This window comes from Heterocephalus glaber, unplaced genomic scaffold, assembly GCF_053883595.1.
Source record: "Heterocephalus glaber isolate CG9 unplaced genomic scaffold, H.glaber_assembly_v1.0 deba00001454, whole genome shotgun sequence".
NCBI lineage: Eukaryota > Metazoa > Chordata > Mammalia > Rodentia > Bathyergidae > Heterocephalus > Heterocephalus glaber.
In genome coordinates this window covers 11,742,331-11,766,418 of record NW_028258303.1, presented here as the reverse complement: position 1 = coordinate 11,766,418, position 24,088 = coordinate 11,742,331, and the positions used below count along the sequence as shown (strand labels likewise).

At 37.0% G+C, this 24,088-nt stretch overlaps 1 protein-coding gene across 3 annotated transcripts in view; it reads right to left on the bottom strand.

Moving 5' to 3' along the window:
- Window positions 1-24,088, bottom strand: part of LOC101721703 (broad substrate specificity ATP-binding cassette transporter ABCG2) — an 83,808-nt gene that overhangs the window by 40,758 nt on the left and 18,962 nt on the right. For 2 of the 3 annotated variants that reach the window (XM_087215841.1, XM_004848051.4), the window contains exons 2-6: window positions 14,717-14,938; window positions 9,554-9,613; window positions 8,836-8,950; window positions 8,107-8,259; window positions 5,245-5,396 (exon numbers count right to left, since the gene is read on the bottom strand). In XM_087215841.1, the coding sequence (XP_087071967.1) occupies window positions 5,245-5,396; window positions 8,107-8,259; window positions 8,836-8,950; window positions 9,554-9,613; window positions 14,717-14,919 (683 nt within the window). In that variant the 5' untranslated portion in view covers window positions 14,920-14,938. The remainder of the gene's footprint in view (window positions 1-5,244; window positions 5,397-8,106; window positions 8,260-8,835; window positions 8,951-9,553; window positions 9,614-14,716; window positions 14,939-24,088) is intronic. The other variant, XM_021261053.2, reaches the window with a different exon arrangement.

The following is a 24,088-nucleotide window of genomic DNA, read 5'->3' as shown; positions in this document are numbered from 1 at the left end:
GATTAAGAGAGATGAAGAAGGACACTACATCCTTGTAAAGGGAAGACTCCAAGAGGAAGAGATGACAATCATAAATATCTATGCACCAAACACTAGTGCACCCAACTATATAAAACAAATACTAATGGACATGAAAAGTCATATATGCACTAATACAATTGTAGTGGGGGACTTCAACACCCCACTGTCACAAATAGATAGATCAACTAGACTAAAAAATAAGTAATGAAATACAAGAACTCAATTGAACTCTTGAACAAATGAACTTAACCGATGTTTACAGAGTCTTCCACCCCACAAAGTCAGAATACACATTCTTCTCAGCTGCACATGGGTCATTCTCCAAAATAGACCACATACTCACACATAGAACATGTTTAAGTAAGTGCAAAGGAATTGAAGTTATCCCCTATATATTATCAGACCATAGTGCAATGAAATTGGAGATCCATAGCAAAAGAAACTCAAAAAATTTCATAAACATGTGGAAATTGAACAACACACTTCTGAATAACCAATGGGTCACAGAGGAAATTAAAGAAGAAAACAGACAGTTCCTTCAATTAAATGACAATGACAATGACAACACAACATATCAGAATCTATGGGACACAATGAAAGCAGTCTTATGAGGGAAATTCATAGCAGTGAATACACATATTAGGAAAACAGAATGAGCCCAATTAAACAACCTGATGCTGAACCTCAAGCTTCTAGAAAAAGAAGAGCAGGACAACCCCAAAGCTCATACAAGGGAGGAAATTATAAAGATCAGAGGAGAAATCAATGCAATGGAGACTAAGAGAATGATACAAAAAAATCAATGAAGCCAAGAGTTGGTTCTTCGAAAGAATCAACAAAATTGACAAACCTTTAGCCAACCTTGTCAGAAAAAGGAAAGAAAAGGCCCAAATCCATGCAATTAAGAATGAAAAGGGTGAAATGACAACAGACTCAGCAGAAATCCAGAGGATCATCAATAACTACTTCCAGAACCTATACGCCAATAAGATGGATAACACAGAAGAAATGGACAGATTCCTAGATACATAGGAATTACCAAAGTTGAACGAAGAAGACCTAAAAATTCTGAACAACCCAATATCAACCAATGAAATTGAAAATGTCATTAAAACCTTATCAACTAAGAAAAGCCCGGGCTCTGATGGCTTCACTGCTGAATTCTACAAGACATTTAGAGAGGAACTGCTGCCACTACTGTTTAAACTCTTCAATGAAATTGAAAGGGAAGCAATACTCCCAAATTCATTGCTGGAAGGAAGCATCACCTTGATCTCCAAAGCAGAGAAAGACCCAACTGAAAAAGAGAACTATAGGCCCAGCTCACTAATGAACATAGATGCAAAAATCCTTAATAAGATAATGGCAAACAGAATGCAGAAGATCATCAAGAAGATCATACACCCTGACCAAGTGGCATTCATCCCAGGGATGCAGGGATGGTTCAATATACAAAAATCAATCAATGTAATACACTATATCAATAGAGCCAAGGACAAAAAACATATGATTATCTCCATAGATGCAGAAAAAGCATTTGACAAAATTCAACATGCGTTTATGATAAAAACCCTACAAAAAATTGGAACAGATGGTCTCTACTTCAAACTGATAGAAGGCATCTATGAAAAACCAACAGCCAATATCATACTAAATGGTCAAAAACTGAAATCCTTCACACTAAAATCAGGAACAAGACAAGGATGTCCACTAACACCACTCTTGTTCACTACAGTTCTGGAAACATTAGCCACGGCAATTAGAAAAGAGAAAGAAATAGGAATAAAGATAGTAATGAAGAAGTCAAATTGTCATTATTTGCAGATGACATGATACTCTATATAGAAGACCCCAAGAACTCCACCAAAAGTCTTCTAGACTTAATAACCAAATTCAGTCAAGTAGCTGGTTACAAGGTCAACACATAACAATCAATAGCTTTCTTCTACACGAATGACAGACTCACTGAGAGAGAAATAGGGCAAATAATTCCTTTCACAATAGCATCCAAAAAACTGAAATACCTAGGAATCATCCTAACGAAAGAAATCAAAGACCTCTTCTCTGAAAACTATGGCACTCTGAAAAGAGAGATTGAAGAGGATATCAGAAAATGGACAGACATCCCCTGCTCCTGGGTAGGAAGGATTAATAGAGTGAAAATGGCCATACTTCCAAAACTGCTATATACATTTAATGCAATTCCAATTGAGATCCCAGCAGCATACTTCATAGACCTTGAGAAAACAATCCAAAAATTCATTTGGAATAAGAAGAGACCCAGAATAGAAAAAGCAATTCTAGGTAACAGAGACATGGCAGGGGGTATCACAATCCCCAACCTGCAACTCTACTACAAAGCTACTGTGAAAAAAACAGCATGGTACTGGCAAAGAAACAGACTTGAGGACCAGTGGAACAGATCAGAAGATGCAGAAACAATGCCAGACACACTCAGCCATCTCATCTTTAACAAAGGAGCCAAACACCCTCACTGGAGGAAAGATAGTCTCTTTCATAAATGGTGCTGGAAAAATTGGGCTTCAACTTGCCAAAGATTAAAACTAGACCTGTATCTCTCATCATGCACTAAACTAAAATGAAAATGGATTAAAGATCTAAATATTAAAATAGAAACTCTGAACCAGTTGGAAAAGTGGTTAGGTAGAACCCTTGAAGACATAGGTGTAGGAAAAGATTTTATGAACAAAACCTCAGTTGCCCATGAACTAGCACAAACAATCAACAAATGGGATCTCTTCTTATTAAAAGGCTTCTGCACAGCAAGAGAACCCACCAGCAGTGTGAAGAGACAACCCACAATGTGGGAAAAAATCTTCACCTGCTCTTCCTCAGACAAGGGTCTACTATCTCGAATCTATAAAGAACTTAAAAAGATCAGACCTCCCAAATTTAAAGATCCAATCCGAAAATGGGCATCTGAAATGAACAGACATTTCTCAGACAAAGAAGTAGAAATAGCAAATCAATACATGAAAAAATGTTCAACATCACTGGTCATTCAAGAGATGCAAATGAAAACAATGCTGAGATTCCACTTCACTCCAGAAAGAATGGCTGCTATCATGAAATCAACCAATCACAAATGCTGGTGGGGCTGTGGGGAAAGAGGAACCCTGCTCCACTGTTGGTGGGAGTGTAGACTGGTGCAACCACTGTGGAAATCAGTATGGAGATACCTCAAAGAAATAGGACTGGAAGTCCCATTTGACCCTGCTATTCCACTGCTGGGGATCTTCCCCAAAGAATTAAAAGAATCATACCACAGTGATATATGTGTGCCCATCTTCATAGCAGCACAGTTTGTAATAGCTAAAACTTGGAAACAACCCAAATGCCCATCAACTGGAGACTGGATAAAGAAAATGGTTTTTTTTATAAAATGGAGTACTGCTCAGCCATAAAAAATGAGAAATTAGAGACATTTTTAGCTAAGTGGATGCACATTGAGGTGAAACTCTTAAGTGAAATAAATAGGACACACATGTGTAAATACCAAATAGTTTCTCTGGTGTGAGAAACCGAAAGTGTAAATAAGGACTAAATGTATAATAGGTAATGTGAAACAGGAAGAAAAGGGGCAAAGGGGAAGGAAGTGGGAGGGCTAGGGGAAAGGATAGAAGGGAATGGGATTAATATGAGAAAATGGAAAAATAGGAAGAAAATCTTTGTAAATAGGGAGGACTGGAGGGGCTGAAGGGAGGGCTGGGCAAGGGTGAAAAATAAGAACCAAGAGAGACTATGTAAAAGTGCAAATTTCCAATGATGAATGTCATTATATTGTATACCTAAAATGTACCAATGATTAGAATGAATAATCGATAATATAAAATAGGAAGAAAAGGTCCAAAGGGGTAGGGGTAGTGGGAGGGGCAGGGGAAAGGAAAGAAGGGAAAGGAAAAATGATGAGAAATGGAAAAAATGGAAATAAAGTCTTTGTAAATAGGGAAGGGTAGAGGGCGTGAAGGGAGGTCTAGGAATGGGGATAAAATAAGAACCAAGATGCATTATGTAAAGGTACAATTCCCAATGAGAAATGTAATTGTGTTGTATACCTACAATGTACCAATAAAAGAATTTAATACAAAAAGAAAAAGGCTCCTTCCAGTCTTGTTTCTTCATGAAATAAGAAACTTTACTTCATTATTCCATGTGTTCAGATTCCAAGTCCTAGAACTCATGCCCTAAATCAACCACCCCATGTCCAATTCCTGAACTGGTCTGAACAGACCCAGAACCCACCTCTGTTCAGCCCCTACCATGACCATCCTGGTCAAGGCTCCCTCAGACCTCAACATCCTCCTTCCTGTTCTCCTCACCTTTACCACTGCCCATATCTATAGCTCTCTGTAGTTGTCACTGCTCTGCTCTTGAACTCTCAAAAAGCCTCCCACATTCTACTTACAGTAAAAGCCATACTTCTTACAGTAGCCTACAAGGTCTATATAATCTTCCACCATCCCAATCCCACCTCCCATCCTATTCAACCTGTGATGGGCTGATCTGTGTTCTCCCAGAACTCACGTGCTGAAGTCCTTGATGCCTAGTACCTCAGAATAGGGCTGCATTTGGAGGTAAGAGTCTTCAAAAAGGTAATTAAGGTTATACAAGTTCATTGAGAGGATCCTAATCAGACTAATGTCCTTTTAAGAGATTACATCATTCACACAAAATACCAAGGGAGAAGATAGCCATCAAGAAGTCAGTGACAGAGGAGTCAGAAAAAAAACAGCCATGAGGACATCTTTTTCCAGCCACCAGAGCTGGAAGAAAATTAATTTCTGTTATTTAAACCACTCAGGGTGCGGTATGTTGTTATAACAGTACACTAGCCAAATTCCACTCTGCTTAGTCACTGGGTTCTGTCCCTTGGGCCTCTTTGATGTCCCACATGGCAGCCTGTTCAGCCCAGGCTCCCTGGCTGCTCTTCTTCCAACTAGCACTCTCTCTCTGCCAGATCCAGCCTGGTTTCACTCACTGCTTCTCAGCTTTTGCGTTATGGGTTTAAGGTTTTCCCTGACCCTCCTATTATTTAAATCAGCCCTCACCACCACCATCTTCTTTTTTAATTGACCTTTCCCCTCCAACAGGATGGAAGAAATTCTGTTATTCCATTCTGAGTGTCCTGCATCAAGAATACTATGTACATAGAAGTGATCAGATATTAAATAAACTGAAGAACAATGTTCTCACAGCACTTACCTTTTCAGGAGTAAAAATATACCATGTGCTGTGCTTGAGTCTAAACCATTAGTAGGCTCATCCAGGAATAAGATGCAAGGATCTGTTATCAGCTCCATTCCAATACTGGTCTTTTTTCTTTCTACTCCAGACAGACCAAATTCAGTTCCAACCTGAAACAAAACATTATCAACAGGAATAACCACAGTCACTATCATGTAGTGAACAATTCAGTTTCAGCCCTGTACATTTATCTTATTATTCTCCTCATTCTGAACAGCAAATAAGGAGACACCTAGGAGAAGACATAGATTTCTGCTTAACCAGAGGAGTAAACTGAGCCTCATGTCAGAGCTGCTAGGTGGCTGAGACCTAATATGAAGCCCATGCTTTTCACAGTTCCACATGTGCCTTACTGAGTCGAACATTTATTTTTAAAATAGTCAGAATACTAAGATATGTCATGACAGTGAAATCACAGTCCAAACAGAAGAATAAAACTCAGCCATGGTTCACACGTCCCCTGCACTGTAGGAGGCTAAGGTAGAAGGATAGCAGTTTAAGCCTCACCCGGGCAACTTTTAGCAAGACTTGGTCTCAAAAGTTGAAAAGGGGCAGATTGGGGAAGTAGCTCAGTGCAGAAGCCCTGGGTTCAATCCCCAGAATCATAAATCAATCAATGAATCAATCAAGTAATAAATAAATAAAACAGGAAAAGGGAAAGTATCTATAGTAATTTATTAGTCTTCCAAGAGTACCTTCCCCACTGTCTCGGCCATGAAAGTCTCCACGTGGAATTACAAGGTGAGGGTTGAATCTGACTCAGGAAACTGCACTGTCTACAACCTTTTCAATTGCCATCACATTTCACCACTGACACTGCCTACACCCTAACTCATCACAAAAATGACTACCATTTTCGGCCATATGCAGAAGGTGGGATATATATCACAGGGTGACTGGCTCACTCTCTTCAACCAGTCAAAGTCATTGTGTGTGGCAAAGGGAGAAGGAAGGTGTTAGAGAGGGAGAAGTGAAAAACAGTTTTGTTATTTATTTCCAAAAAGGCCGGGCATGGCAGTCCAAGCCTATAATTCTAGCACTTGGGAGGCTAAGGCACAATTGCAAGTTTGAGGCAGCCTGGGGCATAAAGAGACCTTGTCTCAACCACACTGCTCCCAAAATACTGTCTCCAAAAGGAATAATCAAATGTTACTTATGGCCCTTGCTAGGGTTCTATTAACAACAGAAATATATATAAAAGACATTTGGAAATACTTTGGGCAATGTGAATGAATACTGTTCTAATACAGCTGACAATATGAAGATATTATTCTTTTGGTTAGTTGATAACAATATGGGCATTTTTATACATGCATAGTAAGTTATCAGGGGTAGGATATTATAAAAGTTTCTTTAAAGTATTTCAGTAAGAAAGAGTTAAGGTAATTCTGGTTAACATGAAGAATTGAGAAATCAAGGTAAACAGTCTTAATAATTACACTTTTATACCAATTTCTTACAATATTATCACTATAATAATCAGATTATTTTCTCTGAAACTCTGTTGTTTATACTATTATAAAAAGTATAAAAATATGTAATTATTTCAAGCAATAACGTTAAACAAATTCTAAGTCAACTTTCTTTGTATGTTTTCCCTGAAAATCCAAGAAAGTAATATAGGGCAATAAATTCTTTGTTTGGGGGGGTTGTTCTGGGGATCGAACTTAGGACCTTGTGCTTATAAGGCAGGCGCAGTGGCACTGAGCTAAATCCTTGGCCCTAATAAATTCTTAAAGAGCAGTAAAAGGAAGTACCTTATGGGAAAGATGAAATAAAAATAAACATGCCCAAAGTAAAGTGAATCATTCATGATAAAAAAGTAAGTGATCAATGTTGGCATCCCAGGATTATTATTCCAAACAAAAGAGTTCATAAAAAGGCTATTGTCAAGTATCAGGAAGCAGCAGCCATTAGAACCCTTGTTCTTCTCTGCTTCTAAGGAGGGGCTGTCACAGTGGGATAAACCTTAGCAATTACCACCTAAATAGTTCAATTTCACCTGAAACTACAAATGTCTACCCAGCAAAATTTCTATATGGACTTGTTGGCTGGAGAGTTCACTCATTCCTCTGATCCTTCTTCATGATCCTACACAACCCTTAAAAGGAGCAGTTACTTTGTCCCCTTTTTATTACTCTTGCCCACAGGTGTATCTCTAAAAGTTGAAACAGCCTGGCATGGAAGGATTTGGAAATAAATACTGGCAGAACAAAGAGAAAAAGCAGAGAGGTAGGTAGGAATGAGACACAAAACTGATAAAAAAGAAAGTAAAAAGAACAGAAAGGAAATACATAGAAAAATAACTGTACTTCTACACAAATTACAAGTAAATCATAATGGAACTGAATATAATTTTGGAAGCAAAATGATAACAAAGAGAAATGTACAGAGCGAGAATCCTTGGATTCTTATAACTTATCAGCTCCAGAAATACACCTCCCTGAAGCAGCAGAACAAAGTCCCCTGGAGGCGGCGGGGGAGGCACACTAAGAAGAGAAAAACATGAAGAGGAAAATTAGTAAAAAGTTATCAAATGAGCCAGGACTTGAACAATGAGGGTGAGGGAGGATAATATGGAAAAGGCTATATGAGGACACATTTCCATCCTAAATCTCACACCATCTCCAGAATTGGATCATTGTTAAATTTTTTCCAGTTTAATTTACATCTCCTTGTAAATTGTGTAAATTGTGAATGTAACTAGTCACTTTTCCCTCATTACAGGAAGCCACCTGACCACAAACATTACAGAAAACTTCTGATTAAGGTCAGTTTATTCACACAAGGGAAGTTTCATACCAGTCTTATTCACAGTACCTTGGAATCTGCCACTTTATTCAGATCTAATTCTTCAATAATCTCATTAATCTTCTCATTTTTTTCTTGACTCGTCATGGTTGTTGGAAGCCGAAGAGCTGCTGAGAAGTGTAAGTTTTCTCTCACTGTCAGTGTGCCCTTCATGATATCATCCTTAAGGCAAAATGGTACTTTAATAAGACAAACCAAGTCTTCTCTAAGATCATTACACTAAAACACAAAACTTAATTCAAGAAAATAACATAGCCAAAGTAAATCTTTAGCTAACAGTGATCTTTCAATCCTACATATTACACTAACTACATACACAGATAGCTGCAGAACCTATTGGAATCATATTTCACCCCACATTTGCACACCCAAGGAGAGCATAGGTAATTATGATGAATACTAGCAAACTCTTGCAGACTCCTTTGTATAAGGATTTATCAAAAACATTTTAGGGGATGCAGAGAAGTGAAGGAAGGATAACAGCAGACCCTTTTCAAAATGATATACCAGCTAGAATTGATACCACTGCCCTACAAGGATCATATTCCAGATCTTTGCCTTTCCATTTAATACCACCCTCAATCTAATGGAAGATTATTAAAACTGGTGTAAAGAAAGTTGGTTCTATGAGCACATTATATAATCAGCTGGAAGCACACTAAACTATATGCTAAGGCACATGCACATATAGAAACAAGAGGAAACTAAAAAAAAAAAAGAAAATCCACTGATACTTACTTGTGCCACATAGCCTGAATAACATTTAAAATTGGGAGGATGAGGTTCTCCATTTATCAACACATCTCCAGATAGTCCACATGGGTCTTTCCTTGCAGCTAAGACATCTAACAACCTATAAAAAGACATATATGACACGGAGTTTCTTTCTCTACAACACGGGCTATATATTTTAGCTTCCCTGCTCAAGTTAGAAAATAAACTAGTTAAGAAAGATAATAGATATATATGTATATTTTAAAACTCTCACCTACCTTTTCATTATATGCTACAAGAGAGCCCAAAACCATAAAAGCAGGATATCACTGAGTTATCCAGTACAGACATCTCAAATGATCCTCCTGCTGTCTAACCTTGAAGGTCCCAACCAAGGCAATGTGCTTTTTTATTTGAATCTCATGCCTTCACTTAGAATTTCTCTTCTATCTCCCTCCTTTTAATATTATCTCCTTGTTCTCCCTTCCCATTGGCTCATAATATTGGCTGTTGTAGGCCAATCACTTTTTCACATCCTATTAGTAAACCTGACCAAATAAGACTACCTGGTCCTTGGAACAGAGCCACAATCTGGCCCGAAAGCGCATTTTTACAGCAACTAGGATGAGACTGGATATGCATAACAAATCCTTAACCAACACCTGGTTGTGGAAAAGTGATTTTTTAAAGCACACTGTAATTTATAGCAAAGAAATTTACTCGTATTGTCTGTTATACTCACAAAGATTTGCCTGCACCTGGGGGTCCCAAAATGGCATTGAGGCCAGGTCTCATAATCCCACTGTAAACATAAAATCAAATTGATTTACTGTTCCACTTCAAATAGAGTTCTATTAACTTCGGTCTGAACTGAATAATTAATGAAGGTTGATGAAATTTTAGACAAAAAATAAGAATAACTTGTAAAGAAAAAATAATAAGAAGACTAGTATACAAAGGCTATTAATCTTGAATTGGGACCTATACAAAGTGGTTCAGGTCCCTCTAAATTCCATTCATTTATTTTTTGAAACCTTTTACCCTTTTGGTAATAATCAATATTGCCTGAAATAAGTAATAAATTCTCCTGATCATCAATTACACTTAGGTCTTTTTAACCCTGTGTCAAGTATGTAACAGCTTCTGAGTGATGTTTCATGTCTTCAAAATACCTCCTCATTTACTGCCTAGTCAAGTACTAGACAAGTAATCAATGATTCACAGAATATAGATAGTAGAGTTCTTACTATTAAAATCTAATAATGGGGCTGGGGACTTAGCTCAGTGGTACTGCACCTGCCTTGTAAATTCAATCCCTGGTACCAAAAAAAACCCCTAATAAGACCCCCCAAAAATACATCTTAAGAAGAAATAAAGAAGCAAGAAAAATCACTCCAGAGGATAAAAAAAAACAAACTTCACCAGTTCTTAACATTGAAAAACTCCTTCCAACTGGAAAAGGAAATACACACTCCAGATGAATTATTTCCTTCCTCATTAAGTGTCTCCTAAGAGGATGAGAAAATGTTCAGTTTACACTCTTTAGCATGGGATGCTCAGATATTTAAGGATGTTTAGGCATGGAATAGACACAACTATGTTTCAAACAAACTATATGCGTGTGTGAGGGTAACTAATATTCTGACAGAGTAGGTGAAAAAATTACAGCAGAGCTGACTGTGCTGAGACCCAAAAAGAAGGCAAATATTTGATTATGTTATGCTAAAGGTCACAGGTGGAATGGTTAAGTAGAACAGATTGGAGAAAGCAGAATTAAGACTAGTAAGTAGGCAGGCAAAAGAAAATGTAGACCTGACTTAGCCTTTCTAAACCCCAGTGTGTATGTTCAGTCTCTCATAATTTGTAAATAGGTCAATATGTATCACACAGAGAAAAGAGTATAATTTCCAAGGGGAAGGCCAAACTAAAAGCTATTTTGATCTCAGTTAATGTTCAATCCACAAAGGTACATCCTACAATTACACAATTCTCATAAATGATAAGATCTCCAATGTAACTGCACCACAATGTGTGGGAAACTGCAATATTGATTATGCCCAAAGTAGACTGCAAGCAGTGCAGGATGTAAAGAGTTAATACTACAATTGGCTTGTTCATAGAAGTGAGTCAGGCCGAAGCCTATGTGCCAAAGTCAGAGTAATTCACACCCAAATTCCATTCTAACAACTAAAACCTTCTTAACTAGAAGGACAATGTTTTAATTACAACCATATATTTTGTATATTTTGTTCCTAATTTGAGAATGCTGCGTCTTTTTATGAGCCTTGTTTACATTAATTTCCATAGAAACCACACAATTGCACATTCTTGCATATAGTCCTGCCCTTGCACATAGCTTGCCTTCACTCTAGTTGATAAATACTAATAAAAATCAGTGGTTTGGACTGGCCAGTGCCTTTGTTGGTTGCACTGGCATTGGTTGTCTTGATAGCCTACTTTGTCTCTCTTAGTTCTTTTGGTTTTTTTTTTCCTCAGTCCTGCATCGTACATTGGAGTGTACTGCTGAGGTTTCTAGTAATGTTTCAGAGGTCCCTAGTACAATGCATAATCTAAGAGGACATCAGCATTTACTGTCTGTTGTTCCTGATCCAGTCCAGTTACACAATAGTTGGTGAGGAAAACATGTATTTTGCTTAGTTGCATAACTGAAATACCTCTCACTGAAATGCCTCTCACTGAAATACTGAACAAAGACAATGACAGTTCTGTAAACCTGGAACAAGGTGTAGCACAGAAAATCCTCTTATTTTGGCTGTGGTATTTCCCTTCCTGTCAATGCAAAAACATACTAAGTAGGTAAACTCTCAAGGTCTATTTATTTATAGCATCTTGATGCTATAAATTGATGCATCTTCCTTATTAGTAGCTACCTAGAAACTGCTTCTAAAATGACCAAAGATAAGGTTGATATTCACTAAGGCATCATTGCCAGTAAACTCTTCCAGGTTTTAAAAATACTTAGCCAAAGAAAAAGTGCCATGTCAGACGGTGCATTTGTGTTACCAATATTCCCATCAACAGATGAATAGAAAAAAAATGTAGTATTTAAACACAATGGAGTACTATTTTGCCATAAAATAGGTCAAATTTGAGTCATCTTTATGTAAATGGATGCAACTTGAGACCATAATGTGAAGTGAAAGAAATCAGACACAAAAAAATAAATAGCATATGGTTTCTCTTATATGAGAACCCAAAATATAAATTAAAAAAAACAAATGATAGAAAATAGGAAATAGAGAGAGAGATGTTTTGCAAATGGGAAGGAGACCAAGAGACAGAGGGAGGGAGAGTCTGAGTAGGGAAAGGGGGTGAAAAAAGAATTATGATGTGTTATGTACATGTACCAACTCTCCGCGAAGAACGTAATCATTATGCATTGCAAACATGTACTAATAAAAATATGAAAAAAGTGACAAGAAAAATATAGAAAAGACATGAGTTTATTCCTATTATATACTGCCAAAAGGGACAGCAGGTGAGTTCCTAGGGAGGAAACAACATGATCAGGTTGAGAGATCAAGGCTTTTTAAAAGAAGGAGGATGTGGGAAAAGGAGTCAAGGTTAGCAAATGTAGGTATCTTAGAAATATATTTTCTAGGGTGTGGAGAAATATCACAGGGGCATTTGTGTGACCAATCTCGCTAATATGTACACTAACATGTCATCTGGAAAATCTTATAGGAAAAAATTTGTATAAGGAAGCTAGTGTTGCTGAAGGTGTTATTCCAATTTGTAAGTCATGATCAACAGTTAGATGAGGTAGAAAGGCTATTATTAATGTGAATAAATCAAAGGCAGATGGCAGGTGATACCCTGAGTCTATAATTTTTTTAAAAGCTAGGACTATAAATGCAGATCTCATAAAGGATACATCAAAGAATGATAATGATGAAACATTTCATGCTAGTAAGGGTTGATTTCACAATTGAAAGTGAGAACTGGGGTTAATAGTGTAATTAGGAATGGTAAAGCAGCCAGTGCTAATAAAAGGAGTGCTGAAAATTACATACACTACTTCAAAACAATGACACAGAGATGGCTTTTGCTCTCACCAAGTTTTCAACTGTGATGAAACTGGCCTTTTCTGGAAGAAAATGCCCAGGAGAACATACATTGCCCAGGAATAGAAGAAAATATCAGACAAAAAGCCTATGAAGGATAGGCTAAACTTATTGCTATGTGCCAATGCTAGTGGTGACCTCAAGATAAAGCCTCTCTTGGTTTATCATTCTGAGGCCCCTAGAATGTTCAGAAAACATAAAGTTATGAATAGGCTAGGGGTCATGAGGAGATCTAACACAAAAGTCTGGGTAACAAGAGTACTTTTTCTTGAGAGGATCAGGGAGACTTTCTGTCCTACTGTTAAGAAATATCTAGAGGACAAAGGTTTACCATTCAAGGCTCACCTCATCATGAATAATGCTCCTGCTTACCCATGAGATTTGGAAGAAGAATTGGCTGAAGAATTCTCATGGCTCTTGGTCGAGTTCCTCCCACCTAATACAATTCCTCTATTGCAGCCTATGGACCAGCAGGTAATAGCTAACTTTAAAAAGCTATACACCAAGGAACTGTTCCTAAAATGCTTCCAGATGGTCTCAGATGCAGATTTAACCCTTAAAGAGTTCTAGAAGGAACATTATAACATCCTGTCCTGTGTGGGGTTAATTGAGAAATCCTGGGCCAATGTCTCTCTAAGGACCATTGGTATCTGCCTGGAAGAAATTATGGCCTAAAACCATACAGGAGAAGAAGGCTACATAGAGGAGCCTGAGCCTTCAGTGTACCCTATGGTTGATGGCATTGTCACTATAACAGAGTCCATAGGCTTGCAAGTAGACAGAGGTGATGTTGAGGAACTGGTAGAGAGACACTCAGGAATTGTTTACAGAGGAACATCAGGAACTTTTGGCTGAGCAACAGGGAATGGCAGCTGAGGAGCTTTCTGAGGAGGAGAGGGAGTGTCAACAATCAGTGCAGCAAAATTCTTTGTCTGAAATAGAGGAAATTCTGAAAAAATAGACAGAGCTACAAACATTTGTAGAGAAGACCCATTCAGATAGAGAAAAAGCTAATCATTGCATTTACTTGCTTAATGATAACATTGTGTCATACTACAGAACAGTGTTAAAAAAAAGACAGAAATTGACAACCTTAGACCAGTTTTAGTTCTGAAAAGGTTGAGACCTAGTAAGCCAGAAGCAGGTCCCAGTGGGTTACAGACTCCCCCAAAGAGAGAAAGGACACCAGAGTCAGATTCCTGATGTTCTTATATAAGGGGACTCTCCTTCTAAACAATAACCACCTTCCATTTCATCCTCCCTTCCTGCAAGCCAAAGATGCCAACTTGCATGGTGAGTACAGTATGAAATTGTTGTTTCTGGTAAACTAGGCACATTTTATAAATTTTTGTTGAATACACCAGGAAAATTAGTGGTGTTTCTGGTAAATTATGCACATTATATAAACCTTTTTATTATGAAAAGACGCTTTGGGATATTCAGAATACATTATAGGTTTTTCCATTATTTCTTATGGGAAAAATAGTCTTGACTTACAACCAACTGGAGTTACTACCAGCCCTCATGAACAAATTGAGTTCATAAGTCAAGGGCCCACAATATATAGTATGTATACATATATTTAAGATATATATATATATATGTATATATTACTTTTAAGAAAACATAAAAAATCTCTCCACTATTAAAGAAGTCATCCAAATCACTTTACTCCTAGGGTAGCTGAAAGAAATGAAATTACATATATCTGTGCAAATGCATGGACACAAAAGTTCACAACACCTGTTGGTAACAGGGAAAACCTATATACTTCACTGTGGGATCAACAAAGTGCTCTTTTAAGAAGTTCAAGTACATACCTTATATTTGATAGTATTTCTTTCTCTACTGTTTTCTGGCCAAATAGAAAGCCACTCCTTGTTTTTACTCGATAGGAGATGTTGTGAAAACTTAACACAGCTCCTTCAGTGCATGTCTTCAAGTCACTGGGGGTCATCCCTGGGAGATCTTTGCTGTTTCTTTGTAACATTGGGATAAAAAAGTTTTCATTTGTGGAACACATCTGGAGAGCTTCTGCCTTGCTGTAGAGGGAAAAGCATCAATTAGATGATACTCCTACTAAATTTGATTGTAAACCTCAAGTAATACATTTAAATTAAATGTGTTTTAAATAGCACGGTAATGAATTCTTTACCAATGACCAGCCTACATCTCTGTGATAAGAACAAAGTTAAAACCTATAATGAGAGGCAGATATATCATTGGATATATACAGTTCAATTATATGTTAAATTCCTAAGGAGTAAATTTGACCTAGTAATTAAACAGAGCATAAATATTACTCAACATTTATGAAGCATGAAAAAGATGAATTAGGGTTAATCTGGCTTGAAAAGCATATTATGATGCAGTTTATGTTCAAGGACAGACTACATCTTTATCATATCTCCTGTATTTTACTTTATGAAATTTATGACATCGTTACCAACAAAAGGGACTTAGTCAATCATTCAGAGTCAGAAGAAGTTTAAAATTATAAATGAAATAGTTCCTAAATGTTCTGGACATTAAGGGGTACTCTGAACTGCAAGAAAAGTATGGAGGGCCAATATTGCCTAAAATCTGTACTTTTAGAGTGAAAATGTGGGCTCAAAGCCTCACTCTAAAATAACACTGTGGAGCAAAAAATATCTCATTTGAAGACATTTTAAACATTTCAAAGATACGATCTCTACTTATCTTCCCTTCCCGTACATTCAGTTATTAGTTAGGATGTTGTTTAATTAAGTTCTAAAATAATAAAATATCCCTGGTTTCATATCAGAGTGTAATAAATAGAAGTTCACATGTGTGCTGTTTTGTAAGCACATAGGTCATCTTTTGATAAAAACTGATAATTTATAAAACCTCCTAAATCCTGCCAATTTTACCTCTTTCCATAAAAGAATACAAATTGGTGACTCCAGTCAAGTCCTCTCTAATGTATGAACTTGAAAGCACTATCACTCTTGTACAGATATATTTACTAGGTCACAAACCTATTAAGCTCTAGGGATGAGAGTGTATCTCAATGGTACAGTACTTGCTTAGTATGCACAATGCCTTCGGTTCAATCCTCAGTAACATATTAAAAAAACATTAAAAGCAACTTCAAGAAGAATGGTAAATGCTTAGATGTTGATTTTTTAATACCTTTCCAAAGAAAAATAACCAAATTGCTTTGTACAAGTAGATCATTTCTGGGTGGGGGCATGGAAAAAACAAAATGAGCTTGGAACATATTTTTGATACCAGAAAGTATGGAAATGCAGTTTTAAAACATAAAAGAAAGAAAAAGGAAAGTGTTATATCAGAATGGAAGAGGGCCAAGTTTGAAAGAACAGTCCTGGTGGTAGGAATCAAAACAATTTGAGCAGCAAATTAAATAATGATCCTACTGGAGTACAACCTGCATAATAAAGAGTATGAGTTAGTACTGATATAAATAGTTGGATAAACCAGGAAAAAAAGGAAAGCTCTTCCTTACAGAAAAATTTACAAGTTTCTAAGGAATTAAAGAAAACACACACACACTATTCAAACAAGTAAAACATGTTTGACAAGCTGATACAAAAATTAGATAAGCTTGGAAGAAACAGTATGTTTACATACATATTTCTACCAAAATATTTATCAACAATAAAGGGAAATACGATAACTCTATGTTGAGATCCTGGCAAACTTCATCTTAACCAAGATTAACATCATCAGTAATAAGACTTTTCAACATCATAAACTCTTGATATGATGCTGTGAAAAGGGCTTTGTACCTCTGCTGCATTTTTCCCACAGCCATGTACATTTTTATCAGTATATGTTTGCTATACATAATGATCACTTTCATCATAGGGAATTTGCACCTGTACATAATATATCTTAATTCTTTTTTTCTCATTCCCTTCCCCTTCCTCCAACCCTTAGTCCCCTTTCTATCTACAAAAACTTTGTCTCCATTTTTCCAATCTTTTTTTAATCCCTTTTCCCTTTCCTTCTTTCTCCCTCTGCCTTACCCTCTTCTTCCTACTTCCCAATATCTACCATCCATTTTGCTCCTTATTTACCCTTTGAGTTTCTCACATAAGTGAAACAATGTGATAATTGAACTTTCGTATCTGATTTATTTCACTTAAAATTATGGTCTTGAGGTTCATCTGTTTACCTAAAAATGTCTCAAATTTATTCTTGTTTACTATCAACCTAATCACGAGCAAACATCCAAGAAATACTAGTGAGTTGCATTCTACAACTTAACTGACCAGTATCCATTAGTGTCAAGACCATGAAAGAAACACAGCTGAGGAATCAACATAGAATACATTATTTAACTGCTATGTGAGAACCTGAATTGGATTCTGGACAGAAAAGGATAGCAGAGAAATAAATTCATATTCATTTAATAGGACTAAAATGAAACTACTAGTATTATAATTCTGAACCAATGTCCATTATTAGTTTTGACAATTGTAGTATAGTTATGCAAGGTGTTATAGAAATTCTCTATATTGGTTTTTTTTTGCATTTTTCAGTAAGTCAATAATTATGTCAAATTAAATATTAAAATAAGCAATACTGTGGGATGTTTATAATGGAAGCAGGATGTTAGGCTTAATAAGCAATATTTATTCTTCAAGTTTTCCTTGTGAAAATTTGTACAACCCAATCAAAGCTGTATTCTGAAAAGCATGATTTTTTAAAAAAAATTAAACTCTTTTATTGGTACATTGTAGGTATACAACACAATTACATTTCTCATTGGGAATTGTACCTTTACATAATGCATCTTGGTTCTTATTTTATCCCCATTCCTAGACCTCCCTTCACGCCCTCTACCCTTCCCTATTTACAAAGACTTTATTTCCATTTTTTCCATTTCTCATCATTTTTCCTTTCCCTTCTTTCCTTTCCCCTGCCCCTCCCACTACCCCTACCCCTTTGGACCTTTTCTTCCTATTTTATATTATCGATTATTCATTCTAATCATTGGTACATTTTAGGTATACAATATAATGACATTCATCATTGGAAATTTGCACTTTTACATAGTCTCTCTTGGTTCTTATTTTTCACCCTTGCCCAGCCCTCCCTTCAGCCCCTCCAGTCCTCCCTATTTGCAAAGATTTTCTTCCTATTTTTCCATTTTCTCATATTAATCCCATTCCCTTCTATCCTTTCCCCTAGCCCTCCCACTTCCTTCCCCTTTGCCCCCTTTCTTCCTATTTCACATTACCTATTATACATTTAGCCCTTATTTACACTTTCAGTTTCTCACACCAGAGAAACTATTCGGTATTTACACATGTGTGTCCTACTTATTTCACTTAAGAGTATCACCTCAATGTGCATCCACTTAGCTACAAATGTATCTAATTTCTCATTTTTTATGGCTGAGCAGTACTCCATTTTATAAAAATACCACATTTTCTTTATCCAGTCTCCAGTTGATGGGCATTTGGGTTGTTTCCAAGTTTTAGCTATTACAAACTGTGCTGCTATGAACATGGGCACACATATATCACTGTGGTATGATTCTTTTAATTCTTTGGGGAAGATCCCCACCAGTGGAATAGTGGGGTCAAATGGGACTTCCAGTCCTATTTCTTTGAGGTATCTCCATACTGATTTTTACAGTGGTTGCACCAGTCTACACTCCCACCAGCAGTGGAGCAGGGTTCCTCTTTCCCCACAGCCCCACCAGCATTTGTGATTGGTTGATTTCACGATAGCAGCCATTCTTTCTGGAGTGAAGTGGAATCTCAGCATTGTTTTCATTTGCATCTCTCGAATGACCAGTGATGTTGAACATTTTTTCATGTATTGATTTGCTATTTCTACTTCTTTGTCTGAGAAATGTCTGTTCATTTCAGATGCCCATTTTCGGATTGGATCTTTAAATTTGGGAGGTCTGATCTTTTTAAGTTCTTTATAGATTCGAGATAGTAGACCTTTGTCTGAGGAAGAGCAGGTGAAGATTTTTTCCCACATTGTGGGTTGTCTCTTCACACTGCTGGTGGTTTCTCTTGCTGTGCAGAAGCCTTTTAATAAGAAGAGATCCCACTTGTTGATTGTTTGTGCTAGTTCATGGGCAACTGAGGTTTTGTTCATAAAATCTTTTCCTACACCAATGTCTTCAAGGGTTCTCCCTAACCTCTGTTCCAACTGGTTCAGAGTTTCTATTTTAATATTTAGATCTTTAATCCGTTTTGATTTTAGTTTAGTGCATGGTGAGAGATACAGGTCTAATTTTAATCTTTGGCAAGTTGAAGCCCAATTTTTCCAGCACCATTTATGAAAAAGGCTATCTTTCCTCCAGTGAGGGTGTTTGGCTCCTTTGTTAAAGATGAGATGGCTGAATATGTCTGGCATTGGTTCTGCATCTTCTAATCTGTTCCACTGGTCCTCAGGTCTGTTTCTTTGCCAGTACCATGCTGTTTTTATTACAGTAGCTTTGTAGTAGAGTTGTAGCTTGGGGATTGTGATACCCCCTGCCATGTCTCTGTTACCTAGAATTGCTTTTGCTATTCTGGGTCTCTTCTTGTTACAAATGAATTTTTGGATTGTTTTCTCAAGGTCTTTGAAGTATGCTGCTGGGATCTCAATTGGAATTGCATTAAATCTATATAGCAGTTTTGGAAGTATGGCCATTTTCACTATATTAATCCTTCCTACCCAGGAGCAGGGGATATCTGTCCATTTTCTGATATCATCTTCAATCTCTCTTTTCAGAGTGCCATAGTTTTCAGAGAAGAGGTCTTTGATTTCTTTTGTTAGGTTGATTCCTAGGTATTTCAGTTTTTTGGATGCTATTGTGAAAGGAATTACTTGCCCTATTTCTCTCTCAGTGAGTCTGTCATTTGTGTAGAGGAAAGCTATTCATTTTTGTGTGTTGACCTTGTAACCAGCTACTTGACTGAATTTGGTTATTAAGTCTAGAAGACTTTTGGTGGGGTTCTTGGGGTCTTCTCTATAGAGTATCACGTCATCTGCAAATAATGACAATTTGACTTCTTCATTTCCTATCTTTATTCCTTTTCTTTCTTTCTCTTGTCTAATTGCAATGGATAATGTTTCCAGAACTATACTGAACAAGAATGGTGATAGTGGACATCCTTGTCTTGTTCCTGAAAAGCATGATTTTGTAGACTCCAAATCAAAATCAGCTCTTCTTTGTTATTCTGGTATATTAATGATAAGCAAAATTTACATCCTCTTAGAAACCAATGATGAGGGGATATCTCTAGCATACAGGGAAAGGAGTAAAGAGCAGGAAGCCTATAATTTTGTAAATTGTTCAGAAATGTTTTCACCTCTTTCTTTTTAGGGGAAGGGGTGGCAACTGCTCTTGTTGAGAAACTGAAGCCACTCGAATTACCTGTTGGAGTGGACCAGTTACTAATGCTAGGTAAATTTGGTCCCAGGGGATAACCACTTCACCTCTATGGCTTTCTACATATGGAATTCTGTGAGACAAAAAGGAGCACATCTTTCTTGTGTAGGCAGATGTATACTTATATAAAAATCAAGACAAAAAAACTGGTTCAAGGCTCCCAAGGAATAAGTAGCAAGAATAGATCTGTGCTAGAGCAACAGGAGTAGGCCCACTGTTAAGAGGTTGATACTTACTCCTGGGTATTAACTAACACTGCATATGCTAAGTGGGTTCTGTTCCTTGTTTGCATTTGAAAATGTAGATAATGATGCACAGTATAAAAACTATTGCTATTATTGCTTGATAATGAAACATTGTGGGTTTTTTTCATAACATTAAAAAAATTAAAAAGAAAAGAAAATGGAGGTGGGTGAGTGGTTTGGTGTGAGCAAAACAGTACTACTATAGTGATTTAGGAATAATTGAGATCATACCATTGGATTTTAAACTAAAAGTGGCTGACTGCTGTAAAGTTCTGAATCACACATTTTACTTAAAGTAAATATTATAAAGTATATACTGACAACATATGCACTGCTTCACTTCTACTCAACTCTCATATCATAGAACAAATCTGTGACTGGATACTGCAGTGGGTCCCCACAATGAGCTAACAAATTTCTACAGCACACCTGCTGAGTATCCAGCAATTCAATTCAAACCTGCAAATAACAGAAGAATTGCAAGATCAAGCCCAGCCTGGAAAACTTGGTGACTTAGAAAGACCCTGTCTGAAAAAAAAAGAGTGGGCTGGGAATGTAACTCAATGTGAAAGCCCCACATGCAAACACCAGGACCAAAAAACCAAACAAACAAAAAAACAGTATCTAATTAGACAGACTGTCAGTCCCACAGATTGACACTCCAGTCCCACAGAGTTGACCTTACCCTCCACGCATCAGTCTGAATAGCACATTGTCATCTACAATTCTGATTGGTTATTACTCATACTTCACACAAAACTCTCCTTGGTATAGGTTAATTTACTAGAAAAGCTCATAGAATTGAGGAAAACATGTTACCTACAATTACCAGGCAATAATAAAAGATACTACAAAGCATTAAAATAAATGACAGAATACAATGTATGAATACAAGGTGAGCTCAGAAACAGTCCTCAGCAAGACAGCTTCTATTCCAGCAGAGCTGGGAAGATCAACAGGGTCTCAGGCCTTATCAAAGATTTACTCACCTTTTTTTGTGAAAACAAATGTGGAGATTGGAAGGGGAGTGGAAGGCAGAATTTTGTTCTGTACCTACCCACCCATTCTTAATATAAACAATTAGTACATTACTACCTTTGAATATAATTCTCTGAATATTTATCTCTGTATATTTCTTCATAGCTCAAAATTAGATATCCTCCCTTGTCAGCCTCCCAGCGAGTGAGGAACAACTGCTCATAGCATGGGTTTGGGGGGAAGATGGTGATTGGAATATGATGCTTGTATAACTGACTATACTAATAATCACACAGTCGTGTACTTTAAGTAGGTAAATTATATGGTGTGTGATTTATAGCCAATCAAGCAATTATTCAAAACAAAAAATATGATCAGGTCAAAATCATCTAGACTAACAATTTTTGGTTCACATTCTGAGGTGATGTGGACATTTATATTTTTAATAACAAACTTTAAATTCCTGTAAGTTTGTAAGACCTATAGATATAGGAAGCATGCCCATTGGACTCTTTAGTTTTCACTAAAACATTTCAATTCAAAATTACTACCACTGTAAGCAACACAGTATGAACTCTGCCAATTGCCATCATCTTTATCAGAATCAGAATTCCAACAAAAACTGTTGACAAGCAGTGACACTGTTGTGCCCAGATCGCGAAGTCCCCAAAGACCACCAAGGAGCCGATTCCGATGTAAACACATGAGGGTCGTTTATTCAAGCTCGAGCAGGGGCACTCAACCGTCACCGATGCAGTGGCTCAGGATTGAGAGCCCCGAATTCCAAATCAGCAGGGTTTTTATTGTGGCTACCGCAAGGTTTGGGGATGTTCCATTTAGCAGTTACATGATTGGTTGATATTTACCAAGCATGGGGTTTACATGGGGGGGGGGTGAGGGGTGGCTACATGTAGAGTTTACGGGAAAAAGGAACAATCAGCACATTGACAGAATGTTCTATAGATAATGGGCCTGGGAGCATCTGTTTTCTGGGCAGACAGAGGATTGAGTTAGGAGCTGTGTCTCTTTTTTATCTGTTGTCCCACAGCAAGGACATTTTATCATTATTTTATGGGCACAAAGGAGACTAGGGGAATAGTTGACTTCAGTGAAGTGGAATTTATGTCAAGGCCACTTTACTGTCTTATTCCAAGATGGAGTCAAACTTTAAAATGGAGTTAGTTAGGTCTCACAACACCAATGTCAACTACCTTGATTTGATCATTACATATTGTATATGTATATTGAAATGCCACACTAAAACCATACATATTTTCCATTAATGTGTACCAGTTGAAAATAAAAAATTTAAAGATTTTGACAGAATTATTTGGAGAGTTTTTATGGACTATGATGTCCATCTTTCCCTCCACAAAATCTAGGTAGAGCCCTGATTAAGGCTCAGCCACCCAACAGCAGCATATGGGACCAGAGTCTTATCACCCTAGTGTGTCCTGAAACACTAAGGGTAAGGATAATGACAACTACACAAACCATCTCAGAAAACACACCGAGACCATGCACAGCTCTGTGTGCTGTGGGGTAGCACTGAGGATGCTTTCCCATTGCTGTTCTTCAGTCTTCTCTGTATACCTGTGTGACACCTCATAAGACATTTCCCTCAAAAATAACCAGGAAAAGCTTCTGTGAAGATGTAACGTGCTTTTCCCTTTATTGTCACAGAGCTGTGTCACTGATCATTCTCTTTTATGATGGCCTCCACATGTAGCTTTATTAAGCACAAAGGGCCCTCTGTCCACCCACATCCATTCCCATGTACTCTTTCATGGCTACTTTCTACTCTGGGTTGTAGTTTATTTCCAATTATTATACTTATGCTCACTTCAAATGTTTCACAGTTTCTTAATGATAATAAATGCATAAATAAATTATGATGTTTGTATTTTAAGGCAAATGATTTAAAGTAATATGTTTCCTAGGAAAACTACATGATTCCCAGGGCCTGAAACAGAAATGTCCAACAAACATTAGCCACTATGAATCTGTATATTTATTCTGAAGAGTCATGAGCTTTTACATTTCTATTAGTAGCTAAGAAAAAACAAAACTACATTTTAGATATATGTATCTTTTTATCGGATCGATCTAAATTTTTTACCTTATTTTTTTCCCTATTGTTTGAACTTTTCTGTATTCTTCTTAATATACATTGTAACAAGCTGGTTAAATTTGAATGTTTTTATTAAAGTTCAACTATTCACATCATAATTACAAAAGAGAACTCAATAACTCTAGAAAGCCACCCAAAATTATGGACAAACTTTATTTCCTGGGAATATGAAAAAGAATAGATTGGTCAATCACTTTAAAATACCAATGCTAACAAATTTCTCCGTCACCAGTACAGATCCCCATGGTCAGTGTTTTTACTCATCTTATGTCAACTATATTTCTCTTCATTCGTTTGTAGAAAAGCAAGAGTTACCTTACCATTTGGCCCTCAACGTAGTTCCAGACCCAGAATCAGTTGCACTGCCTCACCTAAACTTTCTCTGAAAAACCACTCTGGGTAATCAGTTTCTATTTCACACTCGTTTTCAAATGAGACAGTGAGGAGTGACAAA